This window comes from Panthera onca, chromosome C1 (genome assembly GCF_046562875.1).
Source record: "Panthera onca isolate mPanOnc1 chromosome C1, mPanOnc1 haplotype 2, whole genome shotgun sequence".
NCBI classification, from domain to species: Eukaryota; Metazoa; Chordata; class Mammalia; order Carnivora; family Felidae; genus Panthera; species Panthera onca.
Window position 1 is genome coordinate 214,425,847 of NC_138346.1, and position 19,433 is coordinate 214,445,279.

Sequence of the window (19,433 nt, forward strand, 5' to 3'; positions counted from 1 at the left end):
CATCGGGTGAGCTCGAGCCCCACTTTGGGTGAACACGAGCCCTGCTTCGGGTGAGCCCTGCTTCTCTCTCCCTCTAGCTCTCTCTCTCTCTGCCCCTCACTCGCTTGCGAGCACTCTCAAAAAAAAAAAAAAAAACAAAAAAAACCTAAAAACCTCACAAAGGTTTGGTTTCAAAAAACAGTGATTTACATTGTGTATTTGAACAATTTATTGTTCTTTAAAAACGTAGTGGGAAATTTTAGAATAAAACTAACCACAATCTCCTCCCCACGGGTTACAAAAATCTTCTGCATCACAACAGTCGATTGTTGTCTAGAGAAAATAGCCAACTGACCTACATGATGGTTTTTGTCTTCTTGCTTTTTCTGTGTGTATTCATAGATTCTAGAGTTTCTTAGTAGGAGCTAGTTAATCACAGATGCTCTCCACATCTTTAGGAAGTAGACACAACTCTATTTCTTGAGGAAAAGAACTATCTATTGGTAGGAGGATCAAATTCAATATAAACATCTCCCAACACATCTATGACAGGCACAGACCTTCACAAGTGGGAATGACTGTTTCCACCTGTTTCTCTATTCAGGTGGCCCCTGCTGGAGGCGAAGTTACCTAACAAACACACTATCCATCCAACATGCTGACATTTCTGAGTGCCTTCCAAATTCCAAACCTAGTGTTGAAACTTAGGAATTAGAAATTTGATGGGGGCGCCTGACTGGCTTAGTCTGTAGAGCATGCAACTCCCAATCTCCAGGTTGTGAATTCGAGCCCCACATTAAGCGTAGAGATTACTTTAAAAAACAAAAAATACAAAAAAACTCTCCAAATTCTCAGGCGCCTGGCTGGTTCAGTTGGTAGAGCATGCGACTCTGCATCTTGGGGTTGTGAGTTCAAGCCCAACATTGGGTGTAGAGCTTACTTAAAAAAATAAATAAATAAAACAAACTAACATATATACCTCAGAAACAAACCAAATATGTATGTTTACTAGCTGGAATTTAAATAAAAACTTGGAGGAAAAAAAGAAACCTGAGTAACCCATACATTAACCATGAAAGCCCCTGAAATAATTCTTACTATGATCGACACAAACTTTTTAAAAGTAACACAACCTAGGAGCGCCTGGGTGACTCAGTTGGTTAAGCATCCGACTTCAGCTCAGGTCATGATCTCACCGTTCGAGCCCCTCATCAGGCTCTGTGCTGACAGCTGGGAGCCTGGAACCTGCTTCAGATTCTGTGTCTTCCTCGCTCTCTGCCCCTCTCCCATTCGAGCTCCCTTCCTCTCTCTCTCACAAAAATAGACGTGAAAAAAATTTTTAAGTAACATAAACTTTTATGTTCTCCTGACTTCATTAGCCAAATATTAACATATCAGATAAACATCAATATATCTCAAATATTTGTATTGGAATTTCCTTTTTTTTTTTTTTTTGATCTGTCTTATCCCACCCCCCAAACCTGATCTACCTGAAAACTTCAGGTAATGACAACTCCATCCTTCCACTTGCTAAGACCAAGTACTCTAAACCATCCTTAATGCCTTTTTGCCCCTCACACCCCATTGGGAAATCCTAATGGCTCCGTCTTCAAAATATATTCAGAATCCAATTATTTTTCACTATTTGGAACATTTAAGTTTATTTATTTTGAGAGAAACAGAGAGAGCATGAGTGGGGGAGGGGCAGAGAGAGAGAGAGGGAGAGTGAGAATCCCAAGCAGGCTCCTCATGATCAGTGCACAGAGCCCAACATGGGGCTCGAACTCACAAAACCATGAGATCATCACCTGAGCTGAAATCAAGAGGCAGACGCTTAACTGAGCCACCCAGGTGCCCCACTGTTGGGAAAATTTTAACTGACTGTTTCTAAATGCAAGAGGCTGCTTAAGACCAAGGCTGCTTGGTATTCTTTCTTTCCTTCCTTCCTTCAAGTTTTTATTAATTTCAGTAATCTCTACACCCAACATGGGGCTCGAACTCACAATTAAGAGCCATGTGCTCTTCTGACTGAGACAGCCAGGCACCCCTATTTCTGTATCTTGAAGTTACGCAACATTCCTAACTTCAGAAAGTAAAATCACGTTTTTTGTTTTTTTTTTTAAATGTTTATTTTTGAGAGACAGAGAACGGGTGGGGGAGGGACAGAGAGAGGGAGTCACAGAATCTGAAGCAGGCTCCAGGCTCTGAGCTGTCAGCAGGCAGGGCTGAAACCTACAAACCGTGAGATCACAACCTGGGCTGAAGTCGGATGCCCAACCAACTGAGCCACCTAGGAGCCCCAAAATCACATTTCTTAACTGATAAACATAACTCAAAGCATAATTTAAAACAGTATTTTAACTAACCCGTAACGTATAAAACTGAATTTTCATTTACTTTAATGGTTTTGTTACCCCCAAAACCAAACCTGGTTTCATGAGAGTTAATTTCATTAAGAAACATTTATTTCATGCTACTGATACCGTATGAAATATAAATTATGCTCTTTCCGATATGAGTAAAATTTATGAAATATTCTGAAACTGTGCTACCTTTTAGCTGCTACGCAGTTTAGACAACCACCTCACAGACTAAGGAAATTCTCCATGACCTATGTTGGCTCAGAAGCGAAGTATCTTCTGTTGAGCATCTATTTTTATGGGGAATGCTTTGTTTTGGGGTTCTTAATCTGGAGCCTGGCTTCAGGAATATAACATCCCTGAATGTATAAGCAAAATGTAGGGTATGTGTACATATGAGCAGCTTTCTGGGAGGATGTCAAGGGAAGTTTGAGAAGCTAAAAATAAGTATTAGGGGCACCTGGCTGGGTCAGTCAGGGGAGCATGCAACTCTTGGTCTTGGGGTCATGAGTTTGAGCCCCATGTTGGATGTAAAGATTACTTAAATAAATAAAACTTTAACAATAAATAAATAAATAAATAAGTAAATAAAAACGGTAAGCACTAAACTCATTAAATTTAGTATATAAAAAAATACCAGGGGTGCCTGGCTGGTTCAGTCAGTAGAGTGTGCAACTTTAAAAAAAAAAAATTTTTTTTAATGTTTATTAATAACATTAATAAATTAATTAATGAGAGAGACAGAGCACGAGCAGGGAACAGGCAGAAAGAGAGGGAGACACAGAATCCAAAGCAGGCTCCAGGCTCTGAGCTGTCAGCACAGAGCCCAACACAGGGCTCGAACCCACAAACCGTGAGATCATGACCTGAGCCGAAGTCAGACCCTTAACTGACTGAGCCACCCAGGCCCCCCTAGAGTGTGCAACTCTTGATCCTAGGGTTATGGGTTTGAGCCCCACATTGGGTGTAGAGCTTGCATTAAAAAAAAAAAAAAAAAAAAAAAAAGTAAAAAACCCCTTGATTTTGACATCTATCATTGCTCATTTAAAGTTAAAGAAAAAAACAAACAAACTGGGGCACCTAGGTGGCTGAGTTCGTTGAGCAGCCAACTTTGGCTCAGGTCATGATCTCATGGTTTGTGGGTTCAAGCCCTGCATCAGGCTCTGTGCTGACAGCTCAGAGCATGGAGTCTTCAGATTCCCTGTCTCCCTCTCTCTCTGCCCTTCCCCCGCTCTGTCTGTCTGTCTCTCTGTCTCTTTCTCTAAGATTTAAAAAACAAAATTCATGCTCTTAACTATATCACAAAATTGACCACAGTACAAGCTATCTACTGGTAGACGTTTAAAAGAGGTCCACATGTTCAGAGAGCCTTTGGCTCATGTACTTCGTGTTAAGCCACTCGAGTTTCACCTGCCCCAGCATTTTTCCTACCTAGTTGGAGCAAACCATCCTCTCTGGGCTCCCATCCCAAGTCCAAGTTAAAATGTCCTAAACTCCTGCAGCTGCCAAGTAGTATTTCCCAGTTATGACTCCCAACTCTGAGGTTATTTCCCCCAATGCTCTCTCTGGTAACTACCAACCTAACATTTTTTTTTTTTTTTTTTTTTTTTTTTTTTTTTTACAATTTCTTCTCTTCCCTCCCCACCCCCCTCCAAAACCTGGATTCTATTTTTGTTTGACAACTGGGACCCAAACCAAGTTCTCTTACTTATGCTCTAGGAACGTTTTTCATTATCCATTAGCTCTAAACAAGAACCCAAAGAACACCGTCAGCACAGAAGTGCTAAGTCAAATCAAGTCACCGAGAAAGAGAGCAGGTAAGCACAGTGCACGATCAGGGGAGGCCCTTCCTCCACAGCTACCGCCACCACTTATACTCAGACCGACACAGATGCCTGAACAGAACACCCTATCATCATCATCACCATCAAAATTAGGGGAAGTACACAATGAGCAAATGTTTATTTAGCAAGTTCCTCAATCTGAGAAACAAAGAATATTTTTCAGTTTTGTTTTGTTTGGCACTGATCCTATTTGTCTCCGAGAGCTCCGCGTCACTCAACGCACCTATCGAAAATCAGAGATAATTGCATTAAGGTAAACCGTCACTTACTTTCACAAAGGAAATTCTGTGAACCTGAAGCGTTTTTGCAAGGTAGGTTATGGGAACCATTCAAACTGCGTCAACAGTCTTCAGTTGGGCTGGAACAGTGATTTCACATCCAAATTGTAACGCTGAAAAGCAATTTATGGTAATAAGTAGGAAATTCTACGATTAGAACTGGCAGAAGTAATTCATTCTGGTAGGATTCTATGGTAACCTCTGTTTGGCGTGGCTGGAAGAGCTTTAAAGACAACACCCTTGGGGGAGGGGGGGACCTGGAGGGCTCAGTTGGTTAAGCCATCGTCTCTTGATTTAGTAGAGGTCATAATCCCACAGTTCCGTTCCCAAGATCCAGCCCCAAATCAGGCTCCGCGCTGACGGCATGGAGCCTGCTTGGGATTCTCTCGCACGCTCTCTCAAAAAAATAAATTAATTTTTTAAAAAACCCAAAGTTTTAAAGGCAACACCTCTGCAACAATTTTGCCGTCAACCCTGATGTGGTCTTGGGGACCACGGACTCAAGGAGAAGGGCTGGGAACACCAGAAAATGGTTTCCGCCCAGTTTTCTCAGTAACTTTTAACTTGTTGCCCAAGAGTGAGTAGTGTCCTCAAGGGACGTGTCAATCCGCTTCTGGGAAGATGGGTCTCGCCTTTACACGTGGAAAAGGGATTTCGGAGGAAACAGAAGTCCTCCAGAATGGAGAACTTTCTCCTCCGCCCTCCACCCACCTCCGCCAAACACAAGAAGCCTCTAGAAAAGGACTGATTGGTTGACTGACTTTACTTACTTTTACTCGCTTATTTTTACCTGTTCAGAGGGGGCCAGAGGAAAACTTAGCGAGTCTTTTGGTTCCACGTTAAGATGGAAAGAATGAAGGGGCAAGACTCCTTGCCCCAAGCTTGAATGTGACCTTGCCTCGAGGACCGCTATATCTGCCCCTCAAAGACCCCGCCGTCTTGAACTCCCCTCGGCGTGCGACAAAAAGAGTCCCGGGCTGCCTCCCCTAAAGCCTGGTTTCTCAAGGGCTCCAGCCAGGGGGCTTACCACGCACGTCCTCAGGGTCGACCGGCCCGAATCCTCCCGGAGAGAACCCGCAGCCCGGACGCCAGAAAGGGAAACACCCGCGCCCGCATCCTCATTGGCTCCTGGGGGCCGGAAGTGTATGCGTCTGGCGGAAGTGCTCCTACTGCGAGCGTCCGCCCGGTCCGGACCCTCAGGTAGGCGGGGCCCCTGCCTCCCAGCTTTGGGACCGACGCGGTGGCGGAGGCGCCGAGGGGGCGCCGAGGGGACCCCGAGGGCCCCGGGAGGTTGTTCGGTTTCTGGTCTGGGGGGAGCCGGAAGAGTTTCGGGGGCGGGGGTTCCCGGCGACCCCTGCTGGCAGGTGGGGCCTAGTCGAGCCTGGCCGCCGCAGGACCCAAGTGCGGGAGCTTCAAGCTCCCCCGTGGGGACGGGATTTGGGGCTGCGGCCGAAGCTGCTCCCCGACGCGTCCGGATGGTTGAGGTCCCGACGCTGCTCACGTCCAGCGGGGAAAACGTGTGCCCTCCGCCCTTATCTTCTCCCTGCTTCTGGGTTTGACGGCTTCCCCCCAGGCGTGCGGGGTGCCGGGCTTTCCTCAGTGACGCCCGCGACCTCTCTAGGGAACGTCTCAGAAAGGCCGCCCGAGGCGCAGTGGAGGGAGAAAACGGGTTCCCTCCCTCCCTTGCCCCGCTCTCCTCCTCCCCCTGGTGTCTTCCTGAAACGGGAAGGGTGTGTTTCGAGCCCAGGCTGCTCAAGTGGAAGTTACCCGGACTGCTTTAGGCCAAGTTTATATGTCAAGTAAATGAAACTACTTGATGGTTTCCTATTCCTCAGCCGACTCCACCTCCAAGCGGTTTGAACTTTGAGCTTCTTGTAGCCCTGATGAACAATTTGGCTTTCGTCAAGTTTGTGACACTTGAAACTTCAACAGTTGGAGGTTTATGCACTTTGGGACCGGGCCACACTGTGCGGAGTTCAAAGTGCTAGGAGGCCAGGTGAGCGCGAAACGAGCACCTTCCGCTCCAGATTACGGTTTTTGAGCGCCCTTTTCGGCAGTTTTGTGAAAGGTGCACCGCCTTTATTGACTACTAGGTGGTGCCAGCGAGTTAATCTTTCTGGATAAATTTCAAATAATGAGCAGTGCCAGGATTCGGCTTTTGAAGTGCCCCATCTTCCCTGAAATTTACTTAAAATAGTTTTACCTCTTGAAAATAGCTGGTGCCCTTATACACTTTATCCAGTTATTGAATATCTATTCTCTACTCAGGGCTGAGGATGCTAAAAGAGGAATCAAATTCATTTTCTCCTGAGAGTTTATAGTCTGAAGAGAAAGGCCAATAATCAATGCGCTATAATGAAAGCACAGATATAACTTAAGGCAGAAATAAGTGCAAAGAAGAGAATAAGATGTGAGATGCAATGGGAGAAGCGACCATTATTCATTTACCAATTATGTATCCAGACCTGTCTGCCCAACGTTATTGTAGCTGCTGATGTATAAAGAAGTAAAGGGGCACCTGGGTGGTTCAGTTCGTTGACCTTCCGCTCAGGTCATGATCTCACGTTTGGTGAGTTTAAGCCCCTGGTGAGAATTTGAGCTGGCAGTGCAGAGCCTGCTTTGAATTCTGTCTCTCTCTGTCCCTCCCCTGCTCATTCTTTATCTCTCTCTCTCTCTCTCTCTCTCTCTCTCTCTGTCTCTAAGATAAATATTAAAAAAAAAAATCCCAAGTTACAAATTATTCACAATTTAGTGATTGGGAAGGAACCAAGAAAGACATTATGGAGAAGCTGAAACTTTAGCTAGACCCTGAAGAATGGATTACCTGGGCTTGATAGGTACCAAAAAAAAAAAAAAAAAGCATGCTCAAAGAAAAGAATGAAAGTGCATGGCATGTTTTGAAATAGCAAGCAGTGCTCGCTTCGGCTGCACATGTCCTAAAATTGAAACAGCAAGTAGTTCAGCATGGTTAGACTGTAGGAAACTGAGCCTGAAAAGACACTGTCGGTTTTAGGTTTGGCCTTACTTTCACTGGAAAATTTAACAGATATAAAATGTAAAATTTTTTTAACTTTTTTTTTTTTTTTTTTTGAGAGAGAAAGCTTGCAAGCAGGGGAGAGGGGCAGAGGGAGAGAGAGAGAGAAGGTCAAGCAGGCTCCAGGCTCAGTGTGGAGCCTAACTCAGGGCTCCAGTCCCACAACCCTGAGATTGTGACCTGAGCCACAATCACAGAGTCAGATGCTCAACCACCTGAGCCATCCAGGTGCCCCTGAAAGAAAATTTATTTATTTATTATTTGTTTATTTACTTACTTATTTTAATGTTTATTTGTTTTTGAGAGAGAGACAGGGCACAAGCAGAGGAGGGGCAGAGAGAGAGGGAGACACAGAATCCGAAGCAGGCTTCGGGCTCCAAGCTGTCAGCACAGAGCCCGACGCGGGACTCGAACCCATGAGCTGTGAGATCATGACCTGAGGCGAAGACCAACACTCAACTGACTGAGCTACCCAGATGCCCCTATTTACTTATTTATTTATTTACTTACTTACTTAAATGTTTATTTTTGAGAGCCAGAGAGAGAGCGCTAGGGCACACATGCAAACAGGGGAGAGGCCAAGAGAAAAGGAAAGAGAGAATCAATCCCAAGCAGACTACACTGTCAGCACAGATTCCAATGTGAGGCTCAATCCCATAAACCATGAGATCACGATGTGAGCAGAAACCCAAGTCAAACGCTTAGCCAACTGAGCCTAAAATACAATTTAAATGTGTATTTCCCAGAGGAAATTATACGTGAAGCATAGCTGTAATAAATTAGACTTTTGGCTAACCTATTATACATGACATACAGCTATAATAAGTAACACTTCTGGCTATAATGTAGCTCGTTTATGTTTCTGTATCATTAATCACTGTAGATGACTTAAGCCAATTTTAACCGCTATGGCAGTAAGAATAGATTTTCACCGATTACGTTCTATTTTGAAATATATCATAAGGAATTCTCTTCATTGAGGTTCACATACCAGATCATCTGGTAGTGGTTATGTGTAGGAAAATTTTAAATGCTTTAATAAATTACCCTAGGATTTAGGTTTTGATGAATCATTATACCTGATATTAAGCAAAACATGTTTCCTGAAAGAAATGTGAGTTTAATTTTTATAAATGGAAAACCTTAAACACTGTGTTGTTGTTGTCTTTAAGTTTACTTATTTATGTTGAATGAGAGAGTTCTGGGGAGAGACAGAGAAGGAGAAAGAATCCCAAACAGGCCAGTGCAGAGCCCAACTCAGGGCTCAAACCCATGAGCTGTGAGATCATGACCTAAGCCAAAACCAAGAGTCAGACTCTTCACCAACTGAGCCACCCAGGCCCCCCTTAAAGACTATAAATGTTGAGATAAACGCATACAGTATCAACACACCAAAAGCAGCAGCTTTTCTCTACACTAGCAATAATCAGAAAAAAACATTTTTAAGTAATCTCTGTGCCCAACACCAGGCATGAACTCATAACCCGAAGATCAAAAGTTGCATGGTCTACCAACTGAGCCAACCAGGTGCCCCACAATAATTAGAAATTGTAATAACGGGTGCCTAGGTGGCTCATTTGTTGAGTGTCTGACTTCGGCTCAGGTCATGATTTCACGATTCACGAGTTCGAGCCCCAATTGGGCTCACTGCTCTCAGTGCAGAGCCAGCTTCAGATCCTCTGTCTCCCTCTCTCTTTGCCCCTCCCCCACTCACACTCTCTCAAAAATAAAGCATTAAAAAAAAAGAAATTGTAATAACAAGAAGTCTATTCCCAGTATTAACAAAAAATATATATAAGATGTCGAAGAATAGCCAGTGTTCAAGGCCTTTGTTAACAAAACAATACTTTTAAAATTAAAGATTGTGAAAGAAAGCCAAGATAAATGGAGTGATATATTGTTTGACAGGAAGATTCAAATTTCAGGGATACAGATCTGCATATTAGGCTCTAATTTTAATGTAATCCCTCTCAAAATTTCAGTTGCATTTTTTAAAAATGTTTATTTATTTTTGAGACAGAGCATGAGCAGGGGAGGGGCAGAGAGAGAGGGAGACACAGAATCTGAAGCAGGCTGCGGGCTCTAAGCTGTCAAGACAGAGCCCGATGCAGGGCTCAACCTGCTGAGCCGTGAGGTCATGATCTGAGCCGAAGTCAGATGCTCGACTGACTGAGCCACCCAGGCACCCCTTCACTGCATTTTTAAGGGAACTTGACAATCTGATTCTTAAATTCATCCAGAAGAGAAAATGCATAGGAATAGCCAAGAATTACTGGGGAAAGAAAATTCCACAATAATAAAGGCAACTCCCTATCAGTTATCACTGTACACCAGCTTTGTAGCTGACAAAATAACAAGGTAGTCTTACGACCAGAATGTTCTCAGTGAAACAGACGTGAGTCTTTCTACTGAGTCTACATTAAAAGTGGCATAAAGGGGCACCTGGGTGGCTCAGTCAGTTAAGCGACTGACTTCGGCTGAGGTCATGATCTCGCGGTCCGTGAGTTCGAGCCCCACGTCGGGCTCTGTGCTGACCGCTCAGAACCTGGAGCCTGTTTCAGATTCTGTGTCTACCTCTCTCTCTGCCCCTCCCCTGTTCATGCTCTGTCTCTCTCTGTCTCAAAAATAAATAAATGTTAAAAAAAAAAAAAAGTGGCATAAATACTGACTAATAAACAGTGTTGGGGCAACTCGCTCCTCCTTTGAAAGAAAAAAGAAGTTAGACTCGTATTTCATAGCATTAACAAAAAGAGTTGAAGTGGCTTAAAGAGCTGAATGTAGGGGTGCCTGGGTGGCCCAGTCGTTAAGCAACTGACTTTGGCTCAGGTCATGATCTCCGGTTTGTGAGTTCGAGTCCCACTTCGGGTGAGCATGAGGCCCACTTCTCACTCTCTCCCTCTCTCTCTCTTTCCCTCTCTCCCTCCCTCTGCCCCTTCTGGGATTCTCTTTCTCTACCCCTCACTAACTTGCTCTCTGTCTCAAAAAAAAACAAAAACAAAAAACTGAATGTAAAAAGAAAAATTTATATAAGTCTTAGAATACAAAATAGTGTGTTTTTTAAAATCTTGAGATGGTTAGGGCCTTCATGGGACATAAAACTAATAAGACTTAAAGAAGAAGACAGATTTGGCCATTAAAAATAATAATTTATCATTGGGGCACCTGGGTGGCTCAACGTAAGCGTCCGACTTCGGCTCAGGTCATGATCTCACAGTTCATGAGTTCAAGCCCCTCATCAGGCTCTCTGCTGTCCGCGCAGAGCCTGCTTCGAATCCTCTGTCTCCCTCTCTCTCTGCCCCTTCCCTGCTCGCACACGTGTGCACGTACACACCCTCTCTCTCAAAAATAAACACTTAAAATAATAATAATTTATTATGACAAAAAAAAACCAATAAGTAAAATTTAAAGTCAAGAGATGAGATAATATTTGCAACATAACTGCAAAGGCTTCATACTGCTGTAAATCAGTAAGAGAAAAATAATCCAGGGGCATATTTCCAAAGGAGAAATTCATAGCAAAAATTGTCAGTGCCCGCAAGTTATTAGGTAAATGCACATAAAACCAACAAGACAATGCTAGGAGTGTTCTTTTTTTTTTTTTTTTTTTTTTAATTTTTTAATGTTTATTTATTTTGGAGACAGAACATGAATGGGGGAGGGGCAGAGATAGAGGAAGACAGAATCTGAAGCAGGCTCCAGGCTCTGAGCTGTCAGCACAGAACCCGATGCCGGGCTCGAACCCACAAACTGCGAGATCATGACCTGAGCCAAAGTCAGACACTCAATTGACTAAGCCACCCAGGCGCCCCAGGAATGTTCTGAGTCCTAGAGAATACTTATTAAGAATGAAAAAGAATGTTACAATGAATCTTTTTGTAAAGCAAAAAGATGTTTCTTTTCTTTTTTTTTTTTTAATGTTTTTATTTATTTATTTTAGAGAGAGGGAATGTGCAAGCAGGAGAGGGGCAGAGAAAGATAGAATCCCAACCGGGCTCCGCAGTGCAGAGCCCCATGCAGAGCTCAACCCCACCAACCATGAGATCATGACCTGAGCAAGGGTTGGATGCCCAACCAACTGAGCCACCCAGGTGTCCCAGCCCTAAACTATTTCTTTATAAAATTGTGTTTTCAGGGGTGCCTGGGTGGCCCAGTTGGTTGAACATCCAACTTCAGCTCAGGTCATGATCTCATGGTTCATGAGTTTGAGCCCTACATCCGGCTCACTGCTGTCATCCGCTTTGGATCCTCTGTCCCCCTCTCTCTGCCCCTCCCTGCTCACGCGTCTGCTCTCTCCCTCAAAAATAAATAAACATTTTTAAAAGATTGTGTTTTTAACTATCAATTCTGTTTAAAGTAAGATGGACCAATAGTGAAGACTTTTAATTAATTTGTCAAGTCAGGTAAGAAGACTGCCAGGCATTCTTGTGGGGTGTTACTAGTATAGGAGTTTAAACTTCTATACCTAAAATGAAATTCTCTTTGCACAACTCTCTTTCCCACACCTGTAGCTCAGAATGAACATAGCCCATTGTGAATTGCACTGGAATGTGGAATCCTTTCAAATAACCAAATATATACTGTATGTGGGCTTATTGTTCTTCCTAGAGATCAAAATGGCTTCCAGAGGAAAGACAGAGACAAGCAAATTAAAGCAGAATTTAGAAGAACAGTTGGATAGACTAATGCAGCAATTACAAGATCTGGAGGAATGCAGGTGAGAGTAACTGAATGCTGCTATGCAGTCCAGTGGCTTTTTTCTGCAGCTAGATTACAAGCTCTGGGTGCAGGCCCGTGTGTGATTTTGGTTTCCCCTGTAGTGTTCTTCACAGTGCTTTGTCTGTTGGAGAAATAAACTCAGTGCGAGCCTTGGAGTCATAAAGGTAACCCCCTTAAGTTTTCATTTCCCTGAGTGTGAAGTGAAAATAATAACTAACACCTACCTTCTCTTCGGTGTTTAAAATAGGCCTGCTTGGTATCAAGCTGAGAAGATACTACTTGAACTTCTAGTGTCTTTTCAACTTCAACTGTTCCAAGGACCAAAAGTGTTCATTGCCTTTTTTAACTACTTTGAAAGGTTGTTGTAAATATTTCAAGTCAAGGGGCCAAAACGATACTTGGCCCAGAGCCGATGCTCAATAAGTGGTAGCTGTCGTTGAATTTGTAGTGAATGTTTAATAAATGGCTTGTTCGAGTAGTGAATAAAAGTAGCCTCGTTTGCAGACGATAGGTGGTGCCTTGCTATTGTATTTCAAGGTGCACAAAATTTTATCTACCATCAATGATGGTCATAAATGAAATGGCTGCTTTGTCAAGCCCTGTTGTTTGTCAAGCACTTTCTATATTTCGTTTAATGCTCGTAGCAACCCTGTAAGGTAGTACTATCATTGTCTGTGGCTTATAGATCAAGAAAATGAGACTCAGCTGTGTTAAGTGTCTTGCCCAAGGTTACGCATTGATTCGTAGAGTGCTTAAAAGGAAGTTATTTTGTGGTTTGTTAAGTGTGCCTCATTTTGGTAAAAGAAAAATGGTTAATTATCAAGGTAACCACATTGCAGGAAAGCGCCCGTATTACTAACATCTGAACACATCCGTTATTAGCATTTTGTTGTTTCCTTTCAGCCTTGTCCCTCAGTATATTTTCTGTAAATACATGTATCTGAAGTCTTAGAGTCCAAATATAAGATTGTTTTTTTTTCACTTAGAACTCTGTTTTTCTATGTTTGCTGTACTTCAGAGAGGAACTTGATACAGATGAATATGAAGAAACCAAAAAGGAAACTCTGGAGCAACTAAGTGAATTTAATGATTCACTGAAGAAAATCATGTCTGGAAATATGACTTTGGTAGATGAGCTCAGTGGAATGCAACTGGTGAGCATAATTTACTTACACTAGTGACACAGTTTGTCTTTTTCCCCTTTTTTTATAAGTATATTTAAGATAGAAACCCTTTTTTGGGGTTTAACTTCCAGATGAGTGTCTGCTTACCAATACAACAGCATAGCAAACGGAAACTAAAATTATAACGGTGTTTGATGAACAAAGACGACCTGTTAGTAATTGAAAACTCATCAATTACTGTAATGTCTGATTCAATGGAATATTTGGCTTAGTTTTTACCTTCTTGTATCCTAGGCTATCCAGGCAGCTATCAGCCAGGCCTTTAAAACCCCAGAGGTCATCAGATTATTTGCAAAGAAACAACCAGGTCAACTTCGGACAAGGTTAGCGGAGGTAAAATTTCTTTACATTGATTTAATTGCTGTGCGTACTTTTTTCTCAGCTCCAGAATTTGCTCATTATGTTAGTCTGAAGTTTAAAAATTGGTGAGTTGAGAATGTACACCACCACCAAGAGTGAATCCTAATGTATAGACTGTGGACTTGGGGGGATTGTGTGGTGTCAGTGAGCCACTCTGGTGGATGATGAAAAATCATGGGGAGGCTGTGCATGAATGGGGGGCAGGGAGGATACGGGAAATTTTTGTATGTTTACACAATTTGCTGTGAACCTGAAACTGCTCTAGAAAATAGTCAGCTACCAAAAAAAAAATTGATCAGTTGATTTGAGAGCCACGACCCACAGTTTTCTGACAAAAGTAGTCTTTTGAGCAATTATTGAATATAGAGGTATAAACAGCATATGGCAATTTAAATTGCTACTAACTGCTTCTACTCGAACCCCAACTGTAAGGTTTTACCATTTATTTCTGAAGCCGAGTTGAAATCCCATCTAGGATTCATTAGCAGCATTGCTTTTTGTGCAATTTCTCATCTAAGAATTTCAGACATCTCTATAAACCTGGATTTGAGAAAGTCTGTTTATAGACTTGAATATAATTAAGGCATTAACAAGTGATTTACAACCACTGATAATTCAGTAGCATAGCATGGACTTGGGTCAGACTGGCAGGATTTGTATCCCTGCTCTATGGTGGAGGTATGTGACCTGAGGGAAGTTACTTTTAATAGTTTTAACACAATTAATAATCTTTTGTTTGTTTATTTTTGAGAGAGAGACAGAGCGTGAATGGGGGAGGGGCAGAGAGAGGGAGATACAGAATCAAAGCAGGTTCCAGGCTCAGCTATCAGCACAGAGCCCGACACGGGGCTCAAACTCACGAACTGTGAGGTCATGACCTGTGCCGAAGTTGGAAGTTTAACCAACTGAGCCACCCAGGTGCCCCAATAAACTTTTTAGTAAATATTATTACTATTATTATTGAAGTTGAATAAGTTATGTTACTCAACCTATTTGTGCCTCAGTTTCCCCGTCTATAAAAAGGTGATAAGGTTGTTATGAGGAGTAAATGAAATAATATGCGTAAAGCACATACTATGTGTAACATGCAATGTGTGTAAAGCCCATGGAATAGTACCCAGGCATACTACAGGCTATCAGTGTTTCTGGTGATAGAGGTGATATTTAACCAACATTCCTGGAGACCTGATACCAGTTATCTCATTCAAGCCTATAGACCACACTTCAGTTTAAGGGAATGAGTGCTTGAAGGATAGCTTCTCTCTAAAGGAAGGTGTTGACCTACCAGTTCCTCAGTAAAGTTTCTAATCAAGGCAGTGGTTATGATTAGCATTAAGATTTATTAGAACTGAGGGGCGCCTGAGTGGCTCAGTCGGTGGAGCATGTGACTCTTGATCTTGGGGTTGTGAGTTCGAGCCCCATGTTGGATATAGAGATTACTTAAAAAATAAAATCTTAAAAGATTTATTAGAACCGTGTAACTGTATTTCTGACAGGTTTGCCTTGAATTGATTCTATAGTTCTTTATAATAGTCAGCTAGAGGATCTTTTTTCTTCAACTTTTTTTTTTTTTTTTTTTTTTTTTTTTATTTTTGGGACAGAGAGAGACAGAGCATGAACGGGGGAGGGGCAGAGAGAGAGGGAGACACAGAATCGGAAACAGGCTCCAGGCTCCGAGCCATCAGCCCAGAGCCTGACGCGGGGCTCGAACTCACGGACCGCGAGATCGTGACCTGGCTGAAGTCGGACGCTTAACCGACTGCGCCACCCAGGCGCCCCAAGGATCTTTTTTTCTTTAAGAAGAAGTAGATCTGGGGGCGCCTGCTTAAGCAGCCTACTCTTGATTTTGGCTTGGGCCGTGATCTCGCAGTTGGTGGGTTCGAGCCCTGCATTGGGCTCTGCGCTCACAGTGCAGAGTCTGCTTGGGATTCTCTCTCCTCCTCTCTCTCCTCCCCTCCCCTGCTCACTTGCTCTCAAAAAAAGTAGATCTGAAAATCTGGATTTTATGGATAAAATGTTTTGTTTTTTAATGTTTATTTATTTATTTTTGGGAGAGCGAGAACGAGCACGAGCAGGGGTAGAGGATCTGAAGTGGGCCCTGCACTGACAGTAAAGAGCCCTACATGGGGCTCAAACTCACGAACTGTGAGATCATGACCTGAGCCAGAGTCAGATGCTTAACAGACTGAGCCGCCCAGGCGCCCTGGACAGAATGTTTTTAACTTCAGTACCATATTCTTTGCATTCATCCATTTCAGATGGATAGAGATCTCATGGTAGGAAAGCTGGAAAGAGGCCTGTACACTCAACAGAAAGTGGAGATACTAACAGCTCTCAGGAAACTTGGAGAGAAGGTACCTATATTTAATTTAATATATTACGTATAAAGAAAAGGTACAAAGTATTTGGTACAGAACTTTGTGAGCTGTGATCTAGTTTGTGGTCCTGAGACATTCTTAAAGGTGGTTCCTAGAACCTCTTGTTAACATTCGAATCCGCTCTCTCGGGCTTTGTTTTGTTTTGTTTTGTTTTGTTTTGTTTAGCTGACCGCAGATGATGAGGCCTTCTTGTCAGCAAATGCAGGTGCCATACTCAGCCAGTTTGAGAAAGTGTCTACAGACCTCGGTGAGTCTCCTCGTATTTCTGAAAGCTGTCCAGGCATTACTGCTCACATTGATGGATACCATGAGTGAGATAACAGGATGGCCTTATCTTGAGTTTAGAGGTAAAACCAGGGGCGCCTGGGTGGCTCACTCTGACTCTTGATCTCAGCTCAGGTTGTGGTCTCAGGGTCCTGATTTCAAGCCCTGCATCGGGCTTCGTGCTGGGCATGAAGCCTACTTAAGAAAAAAAAAAAAAATTGAGGTAAAACCAGAAGTGTTTTCTTTATAAATCCCTCGAATTAGGTTTATTTCCTAATATTTTTAAATTGGGGCGCCTGGGTGGCTCAGTTGGTTGAGTGTCCGACTTTGGCTCAGGTCATGATCTCACAGTCTTGTGAGTTCGAGCCCCGTATCGGTCTCTGTGCTGATGGCTCAGAGCCTGGAGCCTGCTTCCGATTCTGTGTCTCCCTCTCTCTCTGCCCCTTCCCTGCTCATGCTCTGTCTCTCTGTGTCTCAAAAATAAATAAAAACATTAAGAAAAAAAAATTTTTTTTAATTAAAAATAAATTAATATAGTCTAATATTTTAAAAATATTTGTCACCTAAATATAAATATAAACTAAAATTTTATATATTCTATCTCACATTTATTTATTTATTTATTTATTTTTAATGTTTATTTTTGAGAGAGACAGAGACAATTAGTGGGTTAGGGGCAGAGAGAGAGGGAGACAGAATCCGAAGCAGGCTCCAGGCTCCCAGCTGTCGGCACAGAGCCTGACGCGGGGCTCGAACTCATGAGCTATGAGATCATGACCTGAGCCAAAATCGGATGCTCAACTGACTGAGCCAGTCAGGTGCCCCTCTATTTCACATTTAAAGTTAGAGTAAGGGGGCACCTGGCTGGCTCAGTTAGTAAAGCATGTAACTCTTTTCTTTTTTTTTTTTTTTTTAATTTAAAGTTTATTTATTTATTAATTTTGAGAGAAACAGAGGCAGAGTGAGTAGGGGAGGGGCAGAGAGAGAGAGGAAGAGAGAGAATCCCAAGCAGGCTTTGTGCTGTCAGTGTAGAGCATACAACTTTTGATTTTGGGATCGTGAGTTTGAGCCCCACATTGCAGGTAGAGATGACTTAAAAATAAAGTAAGTGAAGTAAGGAAGTTGAAGTAAGGATTTGTAACCAATAAATCATCCTCTGTGTGTGAGATATTTGTGCAGGGGAAAGGAAGTTGGGAATTGGTACTGGGAAAGTTTAGAGGTAATGCTCTGATTATAGAAGTGAGTTTTATTTTCTGTTTCAATAGCTATGGAACTTTAAATGCATTTGAAATAACCTTTGTTTATTATGTTTATTTCTCCTTAGGCTCTGGAGACAAAGTTCTTGCATTGGCAAGTTTTGAGGTTGAAAAAACAAAAAAATGACATGGTGTGGAAGCTTGGGACATTGATCACATTCTTGCTGTAAATGGCATTTGTCTCATAGGGATTTTGAATCATTGCAAAGAAATCAAGAGATTCTTGAAATACATTGATAACCTGAGAAATGGTGATGGAAAACATACTTGTGGCTTCTGGTTATACCCTTCCTCGTTGTGCTTCAGGGCTACTTGCCTGAGTGATCCTAGATGGGTGGGATGAGGAACCCATTGGGCCTTATTCATCATGTCTTGTGTGTTTGAGAGAAGGAACAGAAAACAGTCTCTCTGCCTGTTTTTATTAAGCCTCCTTGTTTTAAGTGCTGATAGTGAATGAAAAGATGTGAAGTAATGATTCTTTTCTGCTCATAATCTATCCCCACTTGTTGGAGTGAATAGTGTACCAACATCAATAGACATCCTGTGTGTTTATAGAATTTTAGAGTTCTAAGTGATCTTGGAAATCATTTTCATTTTATAATCAAGGAAACTGAGGCTCAGAAAGAACAAGTTGACTTGCTGAAAGTCACATCCGAGACAGAGCTGGTTTATAAGACTTGGGCATCCTGACTCTCGGTTTAGTGCCCATTGAGTTTTATTTCTTTATTTTGTGCTGTTTTTAAAAACTAATTAACACATATTTGGGCAAGTCCGTGTTTATGAAAACTCCATGTCCCAACAAAAAGTTGTCACTAAGGGACCATTCCGCCAGCCTGTAGGGCCTCCGTATGAAAGGGGCCCATTGTATCCCTCAGTTGTGAGCTTGGAACAATGGGAGCCCTGTCGAGAGTCTCCCGGAGTAACTTAACCTCCTGCTTTGTTTCACCAGGGAAGTAATTGAAAGTGGCAGCTAGAGCCCCCTGCCCCAGCCCTCCCCACCTTATGTGACCTCTTTGCTGAAACCCAGGAGGTGGTGACTGTAACTATTATTTACTCTTCTGTTTTTGGAGAAACACAAAATAAGGTACGAGGAAAAACATACTCTCAAGTGTTTATATTGCATGCTCAAATATATAGATTTCCCCATGCGTGTGTATATGCTAGCTTATTTTCTAGGCTCGGGCCACTTTATATTTTTTTCATGTATGTCTCCGTTTTCCTTTGCACTTTATACAAATTAAAACACTTCTGAAGCTTCTCATATACTGTAAACTCTACTAGGTGCTCTGCCAGCTGGGCAAATTAGGGACCTCAGCTTCATTAATGCCTTATTTGGAACTCTTAATGGGTAACTTTTTCTGTATTGGTTTATAGCGGTCAAAAACTCATTGAAATTGTAACAAACCAAGAAAAAGCAAATCGCCTGCTACCCATGTAGGATTTTATGGTCAATCATCATTATTTCATTATTCTGCATTTTTGTTTGTTCAAGTGATCTCTACACCCAACGTGGGGCTTGAACTCAGGACCCCGAGATCAAATGTCACATGCTCTACCGACAGAACCAGCCAGGCACCCCTAGTCTGCATTGTTTTTAATTGAGGTGAAACTCATGTCCTATAAAAATCAGAAATGTACAATTCAGTGGTGTTTAGTACGTTCACAATGTTGTGCAGCCATCACCATCTAGTTCCAAAACATTTTCACCACCCCAAAGGAGACGCCACACCCATTAAGCAGTCACTCCCCGTGCCCTCCTCCACATCCCAGTCCTCCGGCA

At 42.5% G+C, this 19,433-nt stretch overlaps 2 protein-coding genes across 7 annotated transcripts in view; one reads left to right on the top strand and one right to left on the bottom strand.

Annotated features, from left to right (window-relative positions):
- Positions 1–5,588, bottom strand: part of NMNAT1 (nicotinamide nucleotide adenylyltransferase 1) — a 34,382-nt gene extending 28,794 nt beyond the window's left edge. For 3 of the 4 annotated variants that reach the window (XR_009607069.3, XR_009607070.3, XM_060622130.3), the window contains exons 1-2: positions 5,489–5,588; positions 4,453–4,574 (exon numbers count right to left, since the gene is read on the bottom strand). The gene's annotated coding sequence lies outside the window, so the exon portion shown is untranslated. Of the gene's footprint in view, positions 1–4,452; positions 4,575–5,251; positions 5,469–5,488 lie in introns of those variants that run through there. The other variant, XM_060622131.3, reaches the window with a different exon arrangement.
- LZIC (leucine zipper and CTNNBIP1 domain containing) lies at positions 5,552–18,125 on the top strand. 3 transcript variants are annotated; one of them, XM_060622139.3, is made up of 7 exons: positions 5,559–5,661; positions 12,101–12,209; positions 13,230–13,365; positions 13,630–13,728; positions 16,014–16,109; positions 16,299–16,380; positions 17,722–18,125. In XM_060622139.3, the coding sequence occupies exons 1-7, from the start codon at positions 5,607–5,609 to the stop codon at positions 17,778–17,780; spliced, it is 636 nt and encodes a 211-aa protein (XP_060478122.2). In that variant the 5' UTR covers positions 5,559–5,606; the 3' UTR covers positions 17,781–18,125. The 3 variants fall into 3 exon arrangements, with proteins under 3 accessions (XP_060478123.1, XP_060478122.2, XP_060478124.2); XM_060622141.3 differs by lacking the exon at positions 5,559–5,661 and adding an exon at positions 5,671–6,399; XM_060622140.3 differs by lacking the exons at positions 16,014–16,109; positions 16,299–16,380 and having other exon boundaries at positions 5,552–5,661.
- Positions 18,126–19,433: the final 1,308 nt, after the last annotated feature.

Coding starts and splice junctions, on each gene's coding strand:
- LZIC (XM_060622139.3), top strand. CDS start 5,607: ATGCGTCTGGCGGAAGTGCTCCTACTGCGAGCGTCCGCCCGGTCCGGA. Junction 5,662..12,100: donor CGCCCGGTCCGGACCCTCAG/GTAGGCGGGGCC, acceptor TGTTCTTCCTAG/AGATCAAAATGGCTTCCAGA. Junction 12,210..13,229: donor CAAGATCTGGAGGAATGCAG/GTGAGAGTAACT, acceptor GCTGTACTTCAG/AGAGGAACTTGATACAGATG.